Consider the following 18,129-nt stretch of genomic DNA (forward strand, 5'->3'; position numbering starts at 1 on the left):
ACTCTCAAATTCATCCCCACTGTGCTTCCAGCAGTTTGTCAATTACAGTTTACGTTTTCCTACCTAGGTAATGGTTCATGCTTGTGTGCTTTTGCCCTGATAAATTTGAGTCTTATTTTCTGCCCATCATGTCTCCGCAGTTTTGGGGGCAGCAGTTTGCCCTGTGGCTTCAATTCTCTGAGGGATTGTCAGTTCAGCTTTTTTCTTCTGTGGATGGGAGTGATGATTTATAAGTTTTTACATGTTGGATTGGAAACCAGAAGTATACTCATTTATTTTTGTTTGTAGTATTCTATTAAATTGCACCGTGGGGTGCCTGGGTGGCTCAGTCGGTTAAGCAACTGCCTTCGACTCAGGTCATGATCCTGGAGTCCCAGGATTGAGTCCCGCATCTGGCTCTTTGCTTGGCGGGGTGACTGCTTCTCCCTCTGCCCCCCCCCATCTCATGTGTGCTCGCTCTCTCTCTCTCTCTCTCTCCCAAATAAATAAAATCTTAAAAAATAAATAAATAAAAAATAAATTGCACTGTAATTCTTGTAGACATCCCTCAATTAATGGATACTTAAATTAATGTTTTTCTTTTTTTCTTTTTTTTTTTTAGGATTTTATTTATTTATTTAACAGAGAGATAGCACAAGTAGGCAGAGTGGCAGGGAGAGGGAGAAGCAGGCTCTCTGCTGAGCAGGGAGCCAGACGTGCGACTCGATCCCAGGACCCCAGGACCCCAGGATCATGACCTGAGCTGAAGGCAGCCGCTTAACCAACTGAGCCACCCATGCGCCCCTAGATTAATGTTTTTCATTATATTTAATTCATCAGTGATTTCCGTTAGGGTTATATATTTTTTCCTACCTGTAATGAAATTATTTGGTTAGGCAATTTCTAGGAGTGGTTATACTGGGTTAGAGTGTGACAAATTTTATGGTGTTAATACTTTTTGCTGTATTGCCTTTAAAAGGGCTTCTGAGCTTTATTGGTATCCTATCAACCTTACCAGTATTGGATATTACCAGTATTGGATATTGAAACTAATTTTACCAGTTTAGAAAATGTAAAATGTAATATAAGATTATTTTGCACGTGGATGTCCAGTTGGTCTAGTACTTTTGTTGAAAATAATTGTTTCTCCCCCCATCAAATTACTCCTTTATCAAAGATAAGTTGACTGTATACGTATGGGCCTATTTCTGCGCTCCCTATTCTGTTCCATTGGTCTGTGTGTGTTTTCTCTTACCAATACCATGCTGTTGATTTTAGTAGCTTTATGATAGCCCCATCAGAAGTGGAAAAAATGGAAAAGGGATGACTTTTAATAATAATTTTCAAACAGCACTGTAGTCTCCCATCTATCCCAGATCCATAGGTCTTAGTGTGTGTGTGTTTTTAAGATTTTATTTATGTATTTGAGAGAAAAAGAGCAAATGAGCGGGGGCGGGGAGGGGCAAAGGGAGAGGGAAAGGCAGACTCCCCCGCTGAGTGGGGAGCCTGATACAGGGCTTGATCCCAGGACCCCAGGGTCAAAACCTGAGCCATAGGCAGATGCTTAACTGAGGGAGCCACCCAGGCTCTCCCATAGTTCTTAGTTTTACTACCTTAAGGGAATCATTATTGCCAGTTTCTTATGTATGGTTCTGGAAATTGTGTGTGTGTGTGTGTGTGTGTGTGTGTGTGTGTGTATATACATTCAGGGCTTAAAATGTGAAGAAAATAACTATTTTGCTTATTTTTTTTTATGCAGTCTTAAGGGTGATACATGTAAAGTCTAAAGTTTGAGTAAGTGTAAAATAAAAAGTTCTAGGGGCACCTGGGTGGCTCAGTTGGTTAAGCATCCACCTCAGGTCATGATTTCAGCGTTGTGAGATTGAGCCCCACATTGGCTTGTGCTGGGTGTGGAGCCTGCTTAAGATTCTCTCCCTCTGTCCCCCCTTTAAAAAAATCTAAATGACAAAATATTGTGTCATAGTGTAAGTAAAGGTTTTTGTTTTTTTTTTTCTTACTGGCATACAACAGGGCATCCTGTAATTGATGGTATCTTAGTGAAATTAAATGTGTATGGCTTGGCTCATGAGTCATTTTTGAAACTTGGCTTCACTAATTATTAGCTGTGTGACCTCTTTGTAGCTCAATTTCTTTATTGGTAGATACATAAGATTGTTAACAGGTCCAATGAGTTATTACATATAAATCAGAATACTACTTATAAGGTGTTATATAAGTATTAGCTGTTATTTTTATTCTGCCAGCAATGTTAGCTACTTTCTCCTTAAAACATTTTTCTTCCTTTGGTGCCAGTGATAATAGACTATCTTGGTTTTTCCTGTCTTGCTCATCATATCTTCAGCTCAGATCACTCCTGAATTTTAGACCATGAACCATGTTCTTGGCCCTTTGGATTTTCATATATAGCTCTTCTCAACATGTCCAAATCTGAGTTTTTATTTTTTACTTCCCCAAACTCTGACCTCTCACTTTGTTTCCTTATCTTAGTTTTTTATTGCACTATTGTCCACTCAGTAGAAAAGCAAACTATAAGAGTGATCCTTGTTCCCTTTTTAAGAGATCATACACTTTTAGTTTATAATAATTTGTTCCTAGAAATTTTACTTCATCTCTCTCTCTTTTTTTAAGATTTTTATTTATTTTAGAGGTAGACAGCACATGCTTGGGAGGGAATGCAAGTAGGGGGAGGAGCAGAGGGAGAGAGATACACAGAATCCAAGCTGAGCAGGGAGCCTGATGTGGGGCTTGATCTCATGACCCTGAGATCATGACCTGAGCTGAAATCAGGAGGCGGGTGCTCAACTGACTGAGCCACTCAGGCGCTTCTACCTCTTATCTCTCTTAATTCATTTACTTCTTTTCATCAAAGTGGACTTCCTTTCTTTCTCCCCCCTCCCCCAGAATGGACTAATTACTGTCACGGGTTCCTAACCTTTCTCTCTTGTATCTGCTTCAATCTACCTCCAGGCATTTTTTCCTCCCTATACAGCTGTTTGTTATTTAAAAGACTCAAATTTGATTGTCAAGTCACAGCTTTAAATGTTTCTCATTGTTCTTCATGACTCTGCATAATCTGGCTCCTGCCTACTTTCCCTGCTTCATTTCAGCTCCTTTATTTTGTGTGTATATTGGTGGCTTTTCAATTCTTGAACATGGCAGGACCATTTTTGCTTCTATTTTGCACAGGGCAGACTTGAAATGCCATCATTGACATCATTTGTAAATCTTTTAAAGGTAGTTTCCTCAGAAAAGCTCCTACTTATCCTCCATATTCTTTGTTAAATATTACTCTCATATATTCTCTTTGTTAAATATTACTCTCATGATATTCTGTAGTTCATTTAAAAGTTGTATAATTTATTGTTTAATACCTTAGAATGAAAGCTCTATATATGTGGATAGGGTGGGTTAGAGAACATTTCTGGTTGATCGTTTTACCACTCAATACCTATTTGCCTTGTAAATAGTAAGTACTCAGTAAATATTCATTGGATTAATGTGTTCAGAACTTTAATTATTCTGCATTATACATTGTGTGAAGTATGATAACAGAAATCCAGAAAGTAAAATTTTAATGATAGACTGTTGCTGTAATTGGAAAAGCTGTTATTTCCTGGTTCTCTATAGCTGCACTTGTCCAGTGTTGTAGCCACTGTCCACGTGACCTTTTTTCAAGTTTTTAAAAACTGTTTTTTGACTTCTTAGAGTGTACAAATCAGTGGTTATTACTATATCACAAAGTTTAACAGTGCAACTGTTAAAACTAACATTTCATCTCCTTAAAAATAATCCTTGTACCCATTAGCAGCAGATCCTTCCCATCTCCCTTCCCTCTCCTCTCTCAACAACCAATAATTTACTTTTTAAAAAATTATTTATTTATTTATTTATTATTTGACAGAGAGAGAGGGAACAGAAGCAGGGCGAGTGGGAGAGGGAGAAGCAGGCTTCCCGCTGAGCAGGGAGCCCGATGCGGGGCTCGATCCCAGGATCCTGGGATCATGACCTGAGCCAAAGGCAGATGCTTAACGACTGAGCCACCCAGGCACCCCTCAATAATTTACTTTCTGTATCTGTGGATTTGACTATCACATGTGGCTTTTGAACACTTGAAATGTGGGCAGTCCAAATTGAAATGTGCATGTGATTTGTAAATTAAACATTGGATTTTGAAGACACTTTTTTTTTTAAATGAAAATATCTCAAATTTTTATTTTGATTACATGTTAAAATGATAATTTTATATATAGGAGATAAATTTAAAGTTAATTCTCTACCTTCACTCTTTTTAATGTGATTACTAGAAAATTTTAAAGTGCATTTGTGGCTTACATTTTTTAAAAGATTTTATTTATTTATTTTTGCGGGATAGAGAGAAAGAGAGCATGAGTGGGACGAGGGGAGGGGCAGAGGGCGAAGCTGACTCTCCGCTGAGCCAGGATCCTGGGATCACGACCCCAGCCGAAGGCAGACACTTAACCCACTGAGCCACCCAGGAGTCCTGTGGCTTACATTGTTATATATCTGTTGGACAGCACTGATCTAGGACTTGTATTTAGTAAGGGTCATAAATGTTCCCATGGCTTCAGTTCCTTTCTGGTCTCTTAGTTTCTATGTCAGCCTGCTTTGGGTATGTGACATGCCCCAAGCTTCAGAATTGTTTTTACTTAATAACTGCTTGGAAAGTGAAAATTTTTCTTATTTGGGCAGCCTTAGAATAGTAGGGGAAAATAAGTCATTCATATTAAGTTAGGGGAAAATAATGGCAACTCTTAAACCTTTTAAGCCTCGTTTCCAGCAAATTAGGTGGAAGTGAATTTCACATTTATTTGCACGATACTGATAAATAGTGCCCCTAAACTTTGGTAGTTGTGATTTGACTAGGAAACAAACTAATAGTTTCTTTATAGCCTATGAGAATGATCTATAACTTTAGGGGTAATTTAGAGTTATATTTGTCTATCTGAAATTTAGATTGAAATTTTGTTTTAGAATAAATTTTCGGGATAAATACAAGCGACAGTAATGTGACAAGTGGTTCTCAAAATGCAATATTTGCTTTAGGTGGAAGTTTTCTGCTCCTACATCATTGTCAAAAGTCAACATGTTACAATGTTAAATGACTACTATACATTCATCATTTACTTTGTGGCAGACATTGTTTTATATATTGTATTAATTCATTAAATTATAATTCCCAGTTGACAGAGGTTGAAACTGAGGTTCAGAGTGATTAATTAACTTGCTTGAGGTCACATGTTAGTTTAAACAAGTTAAATACAATGTACTTAGAGCTTTTATGATAAAATCTTTCAGTTTTTAGTTTTTCTCACTAGAATGTAAGCTCCAAGTGGGCAGGGACTTAGTTTTGTTCATTAATACTTGAGATTTCTTGCTGGCATATAGTAGACTCCAGGAATTATTTGGACAAATTTTGTGATGATGATATCAATTCACCAAGAGACTTGGCCTTGGAAATCTATTAGAATTGCTTTAAATTCTGCACTATTGCTTATTAGCAGTAATGCTAATTTTACCACATCCAGATAAGATTTAACATTATGCGCTATTTTGCATACTTTGTTATGTTTTAATAGTTCATTTTAAAAATGTTTACTAGGAACTGTAGCTTCTATTCATCTCTTTTCCTTTTATGTGTTAGAAATGCATTGGAGCCACAAAGGAATATCAGAAAAGCCAGGACTACAAAGGTCCCACTGTGTGTTTAGTTGAGTTGGGAGAAGAAAATATAGAAAAGCAAATTTGCAGACGTCCTCACAAAAAATGCAGTACAGTGGTAACACCATTCTGCAGGGTTTCATCCAAAAGCCTTAGTGTTTCTGGTCATTAAAATGAATAAACATTATTTTGTTATTTTTAGAAATAACATTTCCATTCTTAGACTAGAAACAGAGCTGTGAAATAAATTTTATAAAGTAGGGCTTTGAAAGCAAAGGTTTTTGTAATTAATATTACTAGGGGAAGGGTAGCTATGCTACTTCTTTCTAGAAGATTCTCATTTAAATTTGAGATATGTATTCTCATTTTAGAGTAATAAAATTGAGAGATGTTAAGTGACTTACCTAAATTAATGCCACAAGTAAGTGGCAGAGCTTGGATTCAACTCATATCTGTCTGTCTGACTTCAAAGGTCATACTTTTTTAAATACTGTCATCTTTTGCCATTTTCCATATCTTCCTTATAGTTCTTGAGTGGGATTTTAAGTTAGTTTGTTGGGCACTGGGATCAGAATTTTGGATTGTGGAGTAACTGGATGTTAAACTGTGGAGATAATAAAGGATAATTGTTGCGTGATGGAAAAATTAAGCTGTGAAAAATTTGTCTTTAACTTTCCATTTTCTTTTTATCTTTGGTTATCTGCAGATAAAGACCCTACTCTATCTAGACCATATAGGATGCTTCTTTATAATGGATTCATCATGGTGATTGTATTTTTTTTAGCTAATTTAGTACATTTTTCATACACTAGTAATGTGCTTTCTGTAGAGAAAAAGATCTATTTTCCTCTATAATTTGGGGGTAATGAGGACAGAAATAAGGACAGAGGAATACTAATAAAATGGTTTATTTAACATTTTACTAACTTGAGAATTGGGGGCAATCTGGAAGGCAGCTTCTCCAATTTCTGTTACCTCCTTTTTTTCCTCCCCAAAACTTTAATCATGTCCTTTAGTATCCTGACATTTTAGGGTTATATATTTCCTTTTGGAAAGGGGATATTGTGGGAAGCTATAAAGAACTTTGAAGGCATTGATGATTTGCAAGATCTGATTACTCTTGTTTTACTTAGAACTCTCAGAGGAGAATTGGAAGTCTTACAGTTCTACTTGCAGTTTCTTAAATTGGTCAGTGAAAGTGTGGTGCCTCTGATTTTCATTTTAACATTCATTCCTGTGTGTACTGGACAAAGTACTATATTGTTGGTAAAATTGTATATTTCATCCTCCACCGCAAATCACTAAGGATGATAATGATTTTTTAGGGCACAGGAAGAAGTTTCCCATGTATATTTGTAATTAATTTTAATTTTGGGGTAAAATTAACTTCAGAAAAATATGAAATATATTAATCCCAAAGGTAAATTTATAGAAAAAAGTTATGAAATAAACCTACTAATTAGAAGGTTTTTTAAATGCATAAAGTTTTTTAATCTTATGTTATTGTTACAAAAGATAAGATTAATTAGAAGTCATATGAAATCTTTAAAATTTGGGTTTTAAGTTGTATATTTTTTCAGTACTTATTCTGTATTACTACAAACTGCTTAGTACAGAAAAAGGGTAACAATAGGTATCTACTTGTTGGAGGTTGGGGGAGGAAGCCATGGACCTTAAAACAGTAATTCTTACATTGTTCATCCTAAACATGCTTAAAAAGGTAGGTTTGAAAGCAAAAAATTTACTATTGATCTCTTGCAAGGCTTTTTTTGTAGGAGTGGATATGTTGTGTTACTTAGGTAGAAATATGAAATTCTAGCCAAAAAAATGAAAACATAACTTGTATATTAAGGATTTATGTTTTTAACAATTGAGAAAAAGAGAAAGTTTACCGTATTAGGAACTTAGACCAGTAAGGTATTACTGAAGATTACAAAATATAAGTGGAGAGCTTGTTTGCAGACAGGTACTTTTGAACATTAATGTGAATCCCCCTGGAGGGTTTTCTGAATCATTTAAGGTCACCGTTAACTCAGAATGGTTTGAGAAATTGAAATGATACTATAGATATGAAAGGACTTTGAGAAATGTAATGTGCAAAATAAATAGATGTAGATAAATTTAAAATAACAGTCTGTTTTGAAAAGTAGGTAGCTGCCACTGAAGTAAACTAAGCAGTTTAGCTTTGGTTAAACTAAGCAACCTAAAAAGAAATTGAAGGCATTAGATGATTCTAGTGAGGCATTTTAGGCTTCAAGAATTTTCATGGAAAGGAGAATTAGATGCTTAGAGTTTTCACCATCTGAGTGGATGGAATAGTATTTCAGTTAACCTAAACATCTAGAGTTGTTGGGGTTAGTTTAAGTGAGAGTTTATACCCTACATGGCTTTTAATGACCCTGAGTTTTCTGTTTATATGGATAGAACCCATGTAACCTGGGGGTATAGTATAGCAGTGTTCATCTACAGATGAATAATAGACTTATCACTTTGGACCTAACATATATGAAGTTGGCAAATATAAAATAGGTGTCTGCTATTTTTCTCTAAACATTCCAGTAATGTTAACAAGCCATTGTACTGTTGCTCAAAGTGGTTTTATTTCATTAAAAAGAAGTGAAAATTTGTTAGTTTTTTTGGTTTTAACTATTCTTAAAACTGGCTAATTAAATCCCAGAAAAGGACAGGCTATTATTTTTAGTAGAGCAGATAATCAAGTTTATTAAAGAGGGGGTTTCAAATTTTTTTATAGATAATACTTTAAAATAGGCTTTTTTCTTGCTGATATAACTAACATTTATTTTCTGTTTATTTTTAAGACAAGCAAAAATCAAATTAAAGTAGATCTTGTAGATGAGAATTTTACAGAATTAAGAGGAGAAATAGCAGGACCTCCAGACACACCATATGAAGGCAAGTACTTTTTTCTGTATCAAAATATTGTGCGTATTAGAACTTATCTGAAACATTAAATCAGAATAATCTTAAGCATCTATAAGTTACATGGAAGTTAACTTCATTTGGCTTAGGATATTACAACATTTAAATAATAAATTTAGATATTTATATAGACTGATTTTTCTTACTGAATTTTAGCTGATTTTTTTCTTTCCCCAACATAGATTTAGTAGAGCCGTTACAATTTGTATAGGTTAGAATTTAACAGTAGAAAACATCTAGCATGTTAAGCCTTTAAGATATGGACTATAGATGCTCAGTTACCCTTCATATGGTATTTATAACAAACCTTGCCTTAAATTTCTGACAAAATATTTATTTTTTTAAAAAAAGCTCCTCTCCCCTGTTTGTCATTAAGTATTGCATTCATTCATGAGTCTTCACACAGGCTGTATAGCAAATATTTAATTTTCTTTATTCAGGAAAGCTTTGAGTATCATTTCAAGACAGAAAAGAAAAGAGGCAACTTTGCTGAACTTTGTTTTCACAAACTAAGTCTGTAGCCAACTTTAGACTATGGAATTGGGTGGTAAGAAAAAGAAAGAAGCTTTTTATAGCTTTTTATTTCCTCATCAGGCAAATCTTCAGTAATGAATATTATTGTAAATTTGGGTTATGTAGCATAACCAAGGTTCTTGCATATAATAGGCATTCAAATGCATGCTTAGTAGAAATCATAACCGAATTTGTAGTAGTAGTAGTAGCATTTATTGAGTTCTTACTTTTAGAACTTTACATGTATTTTCTCATTTAATCCTTACAACAAATCTTATGAGGTAAGTAGTTATCACTGTTTCATAGAATGAGGAAACTTAAGCTCAGAGAAATTAAGTGCCTGGTTTAAGGTCACACATCTAAGTGGCCCAGCTGGGATTTGAGTCCTAATAGCCTTTGACTTCAAAGCCAACGTTTCTAATTAATTACTTTCTGCTTTTAAATAAATGAGGATCGACTGAATATTGGAAGTGGTGGTTATGTCTACTTTGAATGAGGTGGTTTTATAATTCCTTAATGAACAGTTAACCCAAAGTCATCAGAAAAATCCAATATTCTAGAATATCTTTGTTTTCGTTTAAATTTTTAAAGACCCTAGAATGTCTTTAGCATATCCTACTAAATTTTAAATGATAAAATTTTATTTCCTGTTTTATAGTTAATATGAGCCATTTCTTGACATTATTTTATTTTGTATTGTTTATTGAGTGCCTCCTATATGCCAGGCCTTGTCTGGATGCTTTCATGGATGCTGTTCATTTAGTCCTTTTGACAGTCATTAGATGGAAAAAAGATCTTTAGTTACCTTATAAAAATCAAGTTCTTGTCTTAATAGTAGATATTGTATGGAATGATACACTAGCTGCTTCTTAAAGGCAGGCATTATAAATACTCTTGAATCTTTTTTAGGTTGCTCGGATATATTTTTAAAAGACAGTATGGCAGTAGCATTATCATTCTAGAACTCTTCCAGCAGACTGATATTTATAAACAAGACACCTCCTGAACTAAGTTAGATAGGCAGAATGTTCATTACCTTCTTAGCAACCCTTAATAAAAGTAGGTGAATTTTTAAAAATTGGATAGTACTCATTGGTAGGATAATTAAGTTATAAATATACCATATTTATTAATTGGAAACAAGTTTGGTCATATTTAAGTGTTTCTGCTGCTGCCACTAAATGAGATATTAATGTTTCATAATACTAGTTTTTGGTTGTTCTGATAAGACTAGTTTTAATATGCTTTTTGGGTATAAATTGTCCTTTTTATCTTAAAACTGTTGAAGAGAAGTTGTTCATTTTATTTAGGAAAAGCACTATTCAAGGGCATAAACTAAGATACTTTTTGGAAACAAGAATATGAGAAGTATTTTGATAATATTTATTGCAGGGCTCTTGCTAGTTTTTGAGAGTTTTTGTTTTTAAATCTCAGTAACTAAGGCAGGTGTTTCCATGTAGAATGTTAAACTGTTTATAATCATTAATGAGGAAACTATTTTACGTTGTGTTAAAAGTAATCAGATTGAAAAGTAGAATGCCCATGGAAAAATTAACCATATTGCATGTGTTACTTAACTCCATTTTCTTCTTTTAGTGTAATAGTGCAAAGGAACAGTTTAGTTCTTGAGCCTTTCTTCCTAAGAGTTGTTTTGAATTTATGGAATAATTGTTGATATTTTTAAAAATCTCATCCCTTCCCCATCTTCTTTTTAGATGAAGTTAATGAAGATTATAAATTTTTAACATTAAAAAGCTATTCTTTAAGAAGAAATTATTTGTGGTGAAAACTTATATGAATAATGTAGTTATCATAAAGCTTAGTTGTGTTGCTCTGATGTGTATGTGTATATATATATATATGCATGTGTGTATATATATATACACACATCAAATAATGCTATGGTTAATGTTATGGTGGTTATATATTGCAAGTTGTCAGATAATAAGGCAAGAAAGCATATTAATAGCATGTGGAGTAAAAATAGGGTTGGGGGGGACTCTAGGGGCCAGCATTATTTATATAGTATTTCTGGGCTCTCACACTGCTCCTAAGAAATTGTTTTGGACATCCAAGAAGGAAGAGCTTTATATGAACAATTATAGAAACAGTAATCTAGACTTTATCAGAAAAAGTAAGATTCTTAGGAAGGAGAAAGAACCTACATATTACTCAGGCCAAATTTATTATACTTATTTGAAGCTGGCATTTATCACTCTAAACAAAAACAGGTCTGTCTGTAAACAGGATTTTCTCACTATCCTCTTACCTATCTTGTTTCTTTTGTTTTGACTACTTTCTTTTTTGTTGATTTCACTGGTGCCGAATGCTCTGTGATTCAGGCATCTAGTTCAACTCCTCCATCAGTCACTATAGGATGCCATTAAAAAGAATTAGCAAGAAAAGAAGAAATGGAACCAGAAAGGGCTTGAAGAAAGTGGTACCAAGTGAATTGCTCTTTTGTTTTTCTCCCCACATTCATCTGTTCCTGACAACGGAGGGAGGTGGATTTGAGAGAATCCAGGATATACTGAGAATTGAATTATGAAATTTTGAAGTTAATAATGCTAGTGCATAGTTTTTACTTTATTTTGCTTTTATTATGAAAAGTTTTAGGTATATACAGAAGACAAATGGTACAATGAGTCTTTGGTGTACTTACCATCCAGCTTTAATAAACTGTCAGCTTAGGGCCAGTCTTTGATCTAATCCATCCCTTCATTATTTTGAAGCGAATGCTAGACAGTTTCATATGTATTTCAGTAGTACAGTTTTATTTGTTACGTTTTGGAATAGTGTGTATTCTGTGTTAAATGGATCATAATATCTTAGGATTGGAAGGTTCCTTGAAGTTAGGATTCAAATTCACCCTCTCATCCAGTGGAAGACTTCCCCCTTCAGAGTTTCCTGAGTGGCAGTTACTTTCCCCTTGAATTACTCAGTTATGGGAAGCTAGATAAACTTTTTAAAAATATGTATTTGCCTGCTAGTTGCTCAAGATGACTTCAAAACAAGAATGTTGTGTTCTGTTTACATAGTACTGGTTAGAACAACCTCTTGTAAAGTGTTTCCTTTTGTATACCTATTGAGAGGAAGTGGATAGTTTTTTGTCTTTATGCCTACCTGTTGAATTTTATTTTTAAAAATTTTAACAAGAAGTGTTGGCCTTTCATTAGGGCACGAGTTAAAAGTTTGGGGCATTTTTGCATTTGAGAGAACCAGCTAGAAGTAGATTTTTTCAGTTTATGACATAACCATATGTCCTTTTTCTTTGTACCATCTATGCCCTTATACCTCCTTGCCTTCTTTTGCCTTTTTTTTTTTTTTCCATATTTTCTGTTATTTAGCAACTCTTCTCAGTGTGGACTAGAGGAAACAAAAGGAGACGGGATCTGTATTACTTAACTGTCCCAATGAAGCATTAGATTGTCTTTGGATTTAATGTATTCGTCTATCTCTAGCTCAGCTATTCACTGATAAACTAATATAGTTGTATAAAATGGCTATTTTATATGTTTTAAATAACCTTTCAATTAACTAGTGTTTTATTTCCTTTTTGGGTTTCAACTTTAAAATGAATTTGTTGTAATTGAATATAAAATAGTACATGTTTTGAAAAGTTATGTCACTATATTTGGCTTCAAATATTTGAGGTGAGCAGCATTCTTAACTTTCTGTTTTCCCCATTTTTTAGGAGGAAGATATCAGCTAGAGATAAAAATACCAGAAACATATCCATTTAATCCCCCTAAGGTATTGTAAGCCTATTTTTTGTGCATGAACTTCTAAATTTTTTCCCCATTTAATTTATATTTTAGTGCTTAGTAAGGTTGTTGAGTTGTCTGCATAAATTTAGTATGGAGAAGATTTCAGGTAATGGCAAATGGTTTGCTTCTGGAATTAGAATGAAAAGCAAGCTTACTCAGAGGCAGCTAGTAATGGCTTTAGACAGGAATAGGATTTTCATTTGCCAATGGCTTAAATTCTGGGTCTGGAAAAATTTGCAGTGTTCCCAAATTTAGAGAACCCAACAGATTCTTACTTGCCTCAAAGAAGTTTTGTTTTGTTTTGTTTTGTTTTGTTTTAGGGAAGAGTCTGTTCTGAATAGCATTCAATAGTTAATTTGAGTGCCAATGTAGCAATAAATAAGACTTATACTACCCTTGCTTTCTAGCTCACATTCTAGCAGAAAAAAAAAATTATGAACAAATAATTGCAACTGATGAATATTAAAAGAGGAAATGGAATGCCCTAGGTCGTGTATAACAAAGGGAACTAACTTAAACTTATTTTTTCACTGAATAGCTTCATTTGTCTTTACTTTTGCTATTACCGCTTTAGTTTAGGCATTCAGCTTTATTACTTTCCTGTTTTGCCTATTATTTAATCCATGTTTGCCCCTCTTATTCATTCTTTGCAATTCTGTTCTGTAAATCTTCCTAAAATGCAGTTTTGATGTTTCTTTTCTTTCTTTGTTAATAAAGTCTAAACTCCTTAGCTGAGCATTTAAAACCTCCTACAGCCTAACCCCAATTGTCTTTTCCATCCTGATTTTCTACCACCTTTACCCTCAACATGGGTCTCATTTTCCAACCTAGATTATTTGCTGTTTATAGATGGTGATTATTATTTTGTACTTTTCTGTCATTTTCACAGATCATTATCTGTATCATTTAAAATTCTAGGGTTTTTTTTTTGAGGTCTAGGTAAAGTATATCACCTTTTACATTAAGCTGTATCTATCAAATTGTTCCTCTACTCTTTCAATAGCATTTTATATAATTTATACACAGTTGACCCTCTGAACAATGTGGGAGTTAGGTACACTGACTCCTTGTGCAGTCGAAAATCCACATATCTCTTGACTCCCCAAAAACTTAATAGCCTTGTCAGCCAGCCTACCGAAACCTTACCAATAACAAAGTCGATTTACACATATTTCGTATTTGTATTAAATACTGTATTCTTTCAATAAAGCTGGAGAAAAAATATTAAAATCATAAAAAGAAAATATACTTAAAGTACTATACTGTATTTATCAGAAAAAATCCACATATAAATTGACCAGTGCAGTTCAAACCCATGTCATTTAAGGGTCAGCTATAGTTCCAACACAAATACAGTACTAATTAATGTATTATTTGGGGTATGTATCTTTCACTAGCTTTTATGCCCCTGAGGTGAAGGACCTTGTCTTAATACATCTTTGTCTTTTCTGTGGCTCCTTGAGTCCTTGAGCATATGATAGCAGTCACTCGGAAAATGTTCTGGAATTCATTCAGCCTGTTGGTTGTTCCCATTTAAGAACAGACATAGTAATGGAAGTTCCAGGGTGCATTGGGATCACCTACTGGTTTGGGGTGTCTCTTATTCTGTATCTTATGTACATCTATTTTCTGATATGCCCACTTGATTCTTTTAAATTGTTATAAATTACACATAACATAAAATTTACCATTTTAACCATTTCTAAGTGTGCAATTCAGTGATATTAAATAGTCATGTTGTGCAATCATCACCTTTATCCATCTCCAGAACTACTTCTTCTTACCTGTTAAACAGTAACTCCCCATTACCTCATGCCCCCAGCTCCCGTAACCATTGTTCTTCTTTCTTTGTATGAATTTGATTAAGGTACCTCAATTAAGTGGAATCACACCATGTTTGTCCTTTTGTATCTGATTTATTTCACTTAGCATAATGTCTTCAAGGTTCATTCATATTTCAGCATATATCTGAATTTTATTCCTTTTTAAGGTTAAATAGTGTTCCCTTGTTCATATATGCCACATTATCCATTCAACCTTCAAGGGACATTTTGGCTGTTTCTACCTTTTAAGCTGGTTGATTCCTTTTTTCCTTAATTTTTTTTCTCTATTATATAGAGTAATTTGGGGGCGCCTGGGTGGCTCAGTCGGTTAAGCATCCAGTTCTTGATTTCGGCTCAGGTCATGATTTCAGGGTTGTGAGATCAAGCCTTGCGTTGGGCTCCGCACTGGGCATGGAGCCTGCTTGAGATTCTCTCTTCCTCTGCCACTCCCCCTCATGCTGTCTCTCTTTTCTAAAATAAATAAACATTTGTTTAGAAAGGTAGTTTGTGCTTTTTGTAGATATTTGAGAAAGTTACGTAGTGAATTATAAAAAAAAAAAATTTTTTCAATATGACCATTTAGAGATGACCTCTATTATTAAGCCGTCATCTTAGATCTGTGATTTAATTTTCATCCTCATCCTGGTTACCCTCCACTGGATTCAGTCTAGGTTTTAATGGTATCACTGGAATGAATACATGCTTGAGGATACTTTAATTGTTGAGTACTATGAATTTAACAAAAGAAGATTTTAAATGTTTAAAGGTTAAGGATGCCCTCTTAGCCTAGAAAAAATTTTTAATGGAAATAAGGAGAAGGAAAGACCTCAAAAGAGACTGCTTTCAGCCACTACATTTTTTTACTATTAAATAATGGCAGTAGCAGCTGTCACTTGGTTTGTGCTAAGAATTTTATATGCCTTTCCTGAAACAATCTTAACCGTTCTAATAAATGAAGGACCTGAGGCTTAGAGGTTAAATGGAACCCGAATCCCATAAGGCTCAGTGTGCTCTACTTTTTTGAACCTGATATGAGGAAGGAATGAGGGCATAATCTCTAAAACAGTGAATATGACTCCACCAAGAATAAGAGCAGTCCACCAAAGTTCAAATCCACCTCAGCCATTTAACTGGCTTTATAATTTTTTTTTTCCTAGTAGTCTCTGCCCAATGTGGGGCTCAAATTTACTATCCCAAAATCAAGAGCTACATGCTCTAACTGAGCCAGCCAGTTTTATGATTTTAGGCAAGCTGTGTGCCCTAGTTGCCTCATTTTTAAAATCCTCACGTAGGATTATAAAGATTAAAGGCATTAATCCATGTACAAATTATTGTAATAATTCTCAGAAACATATTTTCACATTTTTTTAAAGTTTGTTTTTTTTTTTTTTTTTTTTTTTTGAGAGAGAGAGACAGAGAGAGACTGAGAGAGCACAAGCAGGGGGAGGGGCAGAAGGAGAAGCAGACTCCCCGAGGAGCAGGGAGCTGGATTTGGTGCTCGATCCCAGGACCCCCAGGATCATGACCCAAGCTGAAGGCAGATGCCTAACTGGCAGGCGCCCCTTTTTCACATATTTAATATCTCTGAAATTAAGATATACCTTTCGTTGATGACATGTCATAATTTAATTGGCAGAGTTTTTTTCTTTCTCAGGGTACATAAAGTAATGGTGTATTATATAATTCATGGTACCTGAGATAGAGTAATACTTACATAACTGTGCCTACACAGAATAAGCACTATGTAAATATTATACTGGTTAATGCTACCACTCTAAAAATCCCTTCTTGAAGTAGCCTGATGGCTTCCTTCTGTGACATCATTTGAAAGTACAGCATTGACACTTAATATTTCCTGTATAAATTGAAATTCTCATTCATTGCTGGTGAGAATTAAGATGTTGGAGCTGCTTTGGAACATAGTTTGGTCAAAATGGTAAACATAGAGTTAACCTTATGACCTATCAATTCTACTTCTAGGTACCTACCCAGTAGAAATGAAAACATGTCCACACAACAACTTGTACACAAATGTTCATACCAGCACTATTCATAATGGCCAAAAAGTAGAAATGACATAAATGCCCATTTACTGAATGGATAAATAAAATGTGGCATATTCATACCATGGAATATTTTTTGGTTATAAAAACAAATGAAGTACTGATAATATGGTATAAGATAGGTGAACTTTGAAAACATCATGCTACATGAAAGAAGCCAGACACAAAAGGCCACACATTGTATGATTTCATTTATATGAAACATTGGAAGAAGCAAATCCATAGAGATAAAAAATAGGTCAGTGGTTGCTTAAGACGGGTGTGTGAAGGAATGGGGAGTGACTGCTGATGGTTACATGGTTGCTCTGTGTATGTACTGAAAACCATCGTGGAGTTGTATACTTTAAATGGGTGAATTATAATCTCAGTGAAATTGTTTAATTATTTCCCTCTATAGTCTTATATAGCTCCAAAGTGATTGCATAGCCCGGGCTCTGTTTCGGGCATTAATATATCATTTTATTTAATCATTGAAATCAGTGTTTTATTAGTCCCTCTCTCACTCTCCTTTTCTTAGCACAGTGGGAAAAATAGACTCATAACAGGAGAACAGATCTCCTATTGTTCTTCAGGCCACTACTATCCTAATTCCAGACATTCCATATTGAGATAGCTTCAAGATTTAGAAAAGTCTTCCTTTAATCATTCTAATGTGTCTCCCTCTGGCTTCAACTAGTTAATCTTAGTTGTAATTTAGTATTCTTTTAAATATGGTACTCATCCCATTTATGGCATTAAGCTTTTGCAGTAAATGTGAATGAACATTATAAATGTGTTCTAGATATGTACTACATTGAATTTATACTGATTGGTAAATATAATGGAAAAAATGGAGAGTATTTGTAAATTTCTTGCTGGATTTTGTTTACATATGTTTAATATATAGGCTCAGATTTAATTTTAAGCCTCATGAGATAACGTGTAGCTGGTTATATTTTCTCTCTGTTGTGCAGCTAAAATTGCACGAGGTTGAAACTTACATGTTTGATAACCAGTGGTCACAGAGTATTTCCTATTTATTATTCTGCAATAATTTATTAACCTGAAGAACAGATTTGCTTCTAAATAGAGAAGATATATCTTGTAGGAGTTTAATTCAATGCATACAGTGTTATTTCTGAAGTGAATTATAATATACTATTAATGAAAAAATTCATTAAATTAGGAAAACTCTAGCTCAATGATTTGTCCAGTTATGTATTAGAGATTAGGTTGTGAATTTTCCTGTTTTTCCTTGACATTATAAATGTAGTTTTATATGTGAAATTGACTATAAGTACCATTATTAATAACTTTTAATGGGTCTGCCCATCTGCACATACATATTTAAAATAGCATTTTTTT

General features: G+C 34.2%; 1 protein-coding gene across 2 annotated transcripts in view; it reads left to right on the top strand.

Moving 5' to 3' along the window:
* The window catches only part of UBE2K (ubiquitin conjugating enzyme E2 K), a 74,220-nt gene that overhangs the window by 35,150 nt on the left and 20,941 nt on the right, over nucleotides 1-18,129 (top strand). Inside the window, exons 2-4 of one of the 2 annotated variants that reach the window (XM_027599485.2) lie at nucleotides 6,386-6,444; nucleotides 8,499-8,592; nucleotides 12,827-12,885. In XM_027599485.2, the coding sequence (XP_027455286.1) occupies nucleotides 6,418-6,444; nucleotides 8,499-8,592; nucleotides 12,827-12,885 (180 nt within the window). In that variant the 5' untranslated portion in view covers nucleotides 6,386-6,417. The remainder of the gene's footprint in view (nucleotides 1-6,385; nucleotides 6,445-8,498; nucleotides 8,593-12,826; nucleotides 12,886-18,129) is intronic. The other variant, XM_027599484.1, reaches the window with a different exon arrangement.

This window comes from Zalophus californianus, chromosome 2, assembly GCF_009762305.2.
Source record: "Zalophus californianus isolate mZalCal1 chromosome 2, mZalCal1.pri.v2, whole genome shotgun sequence".
NCBI lineage: Eukaryota > Metazoa > Chordata > Mammalia > Carnivora > Otariidae > Zalophus > Zalophus californianus.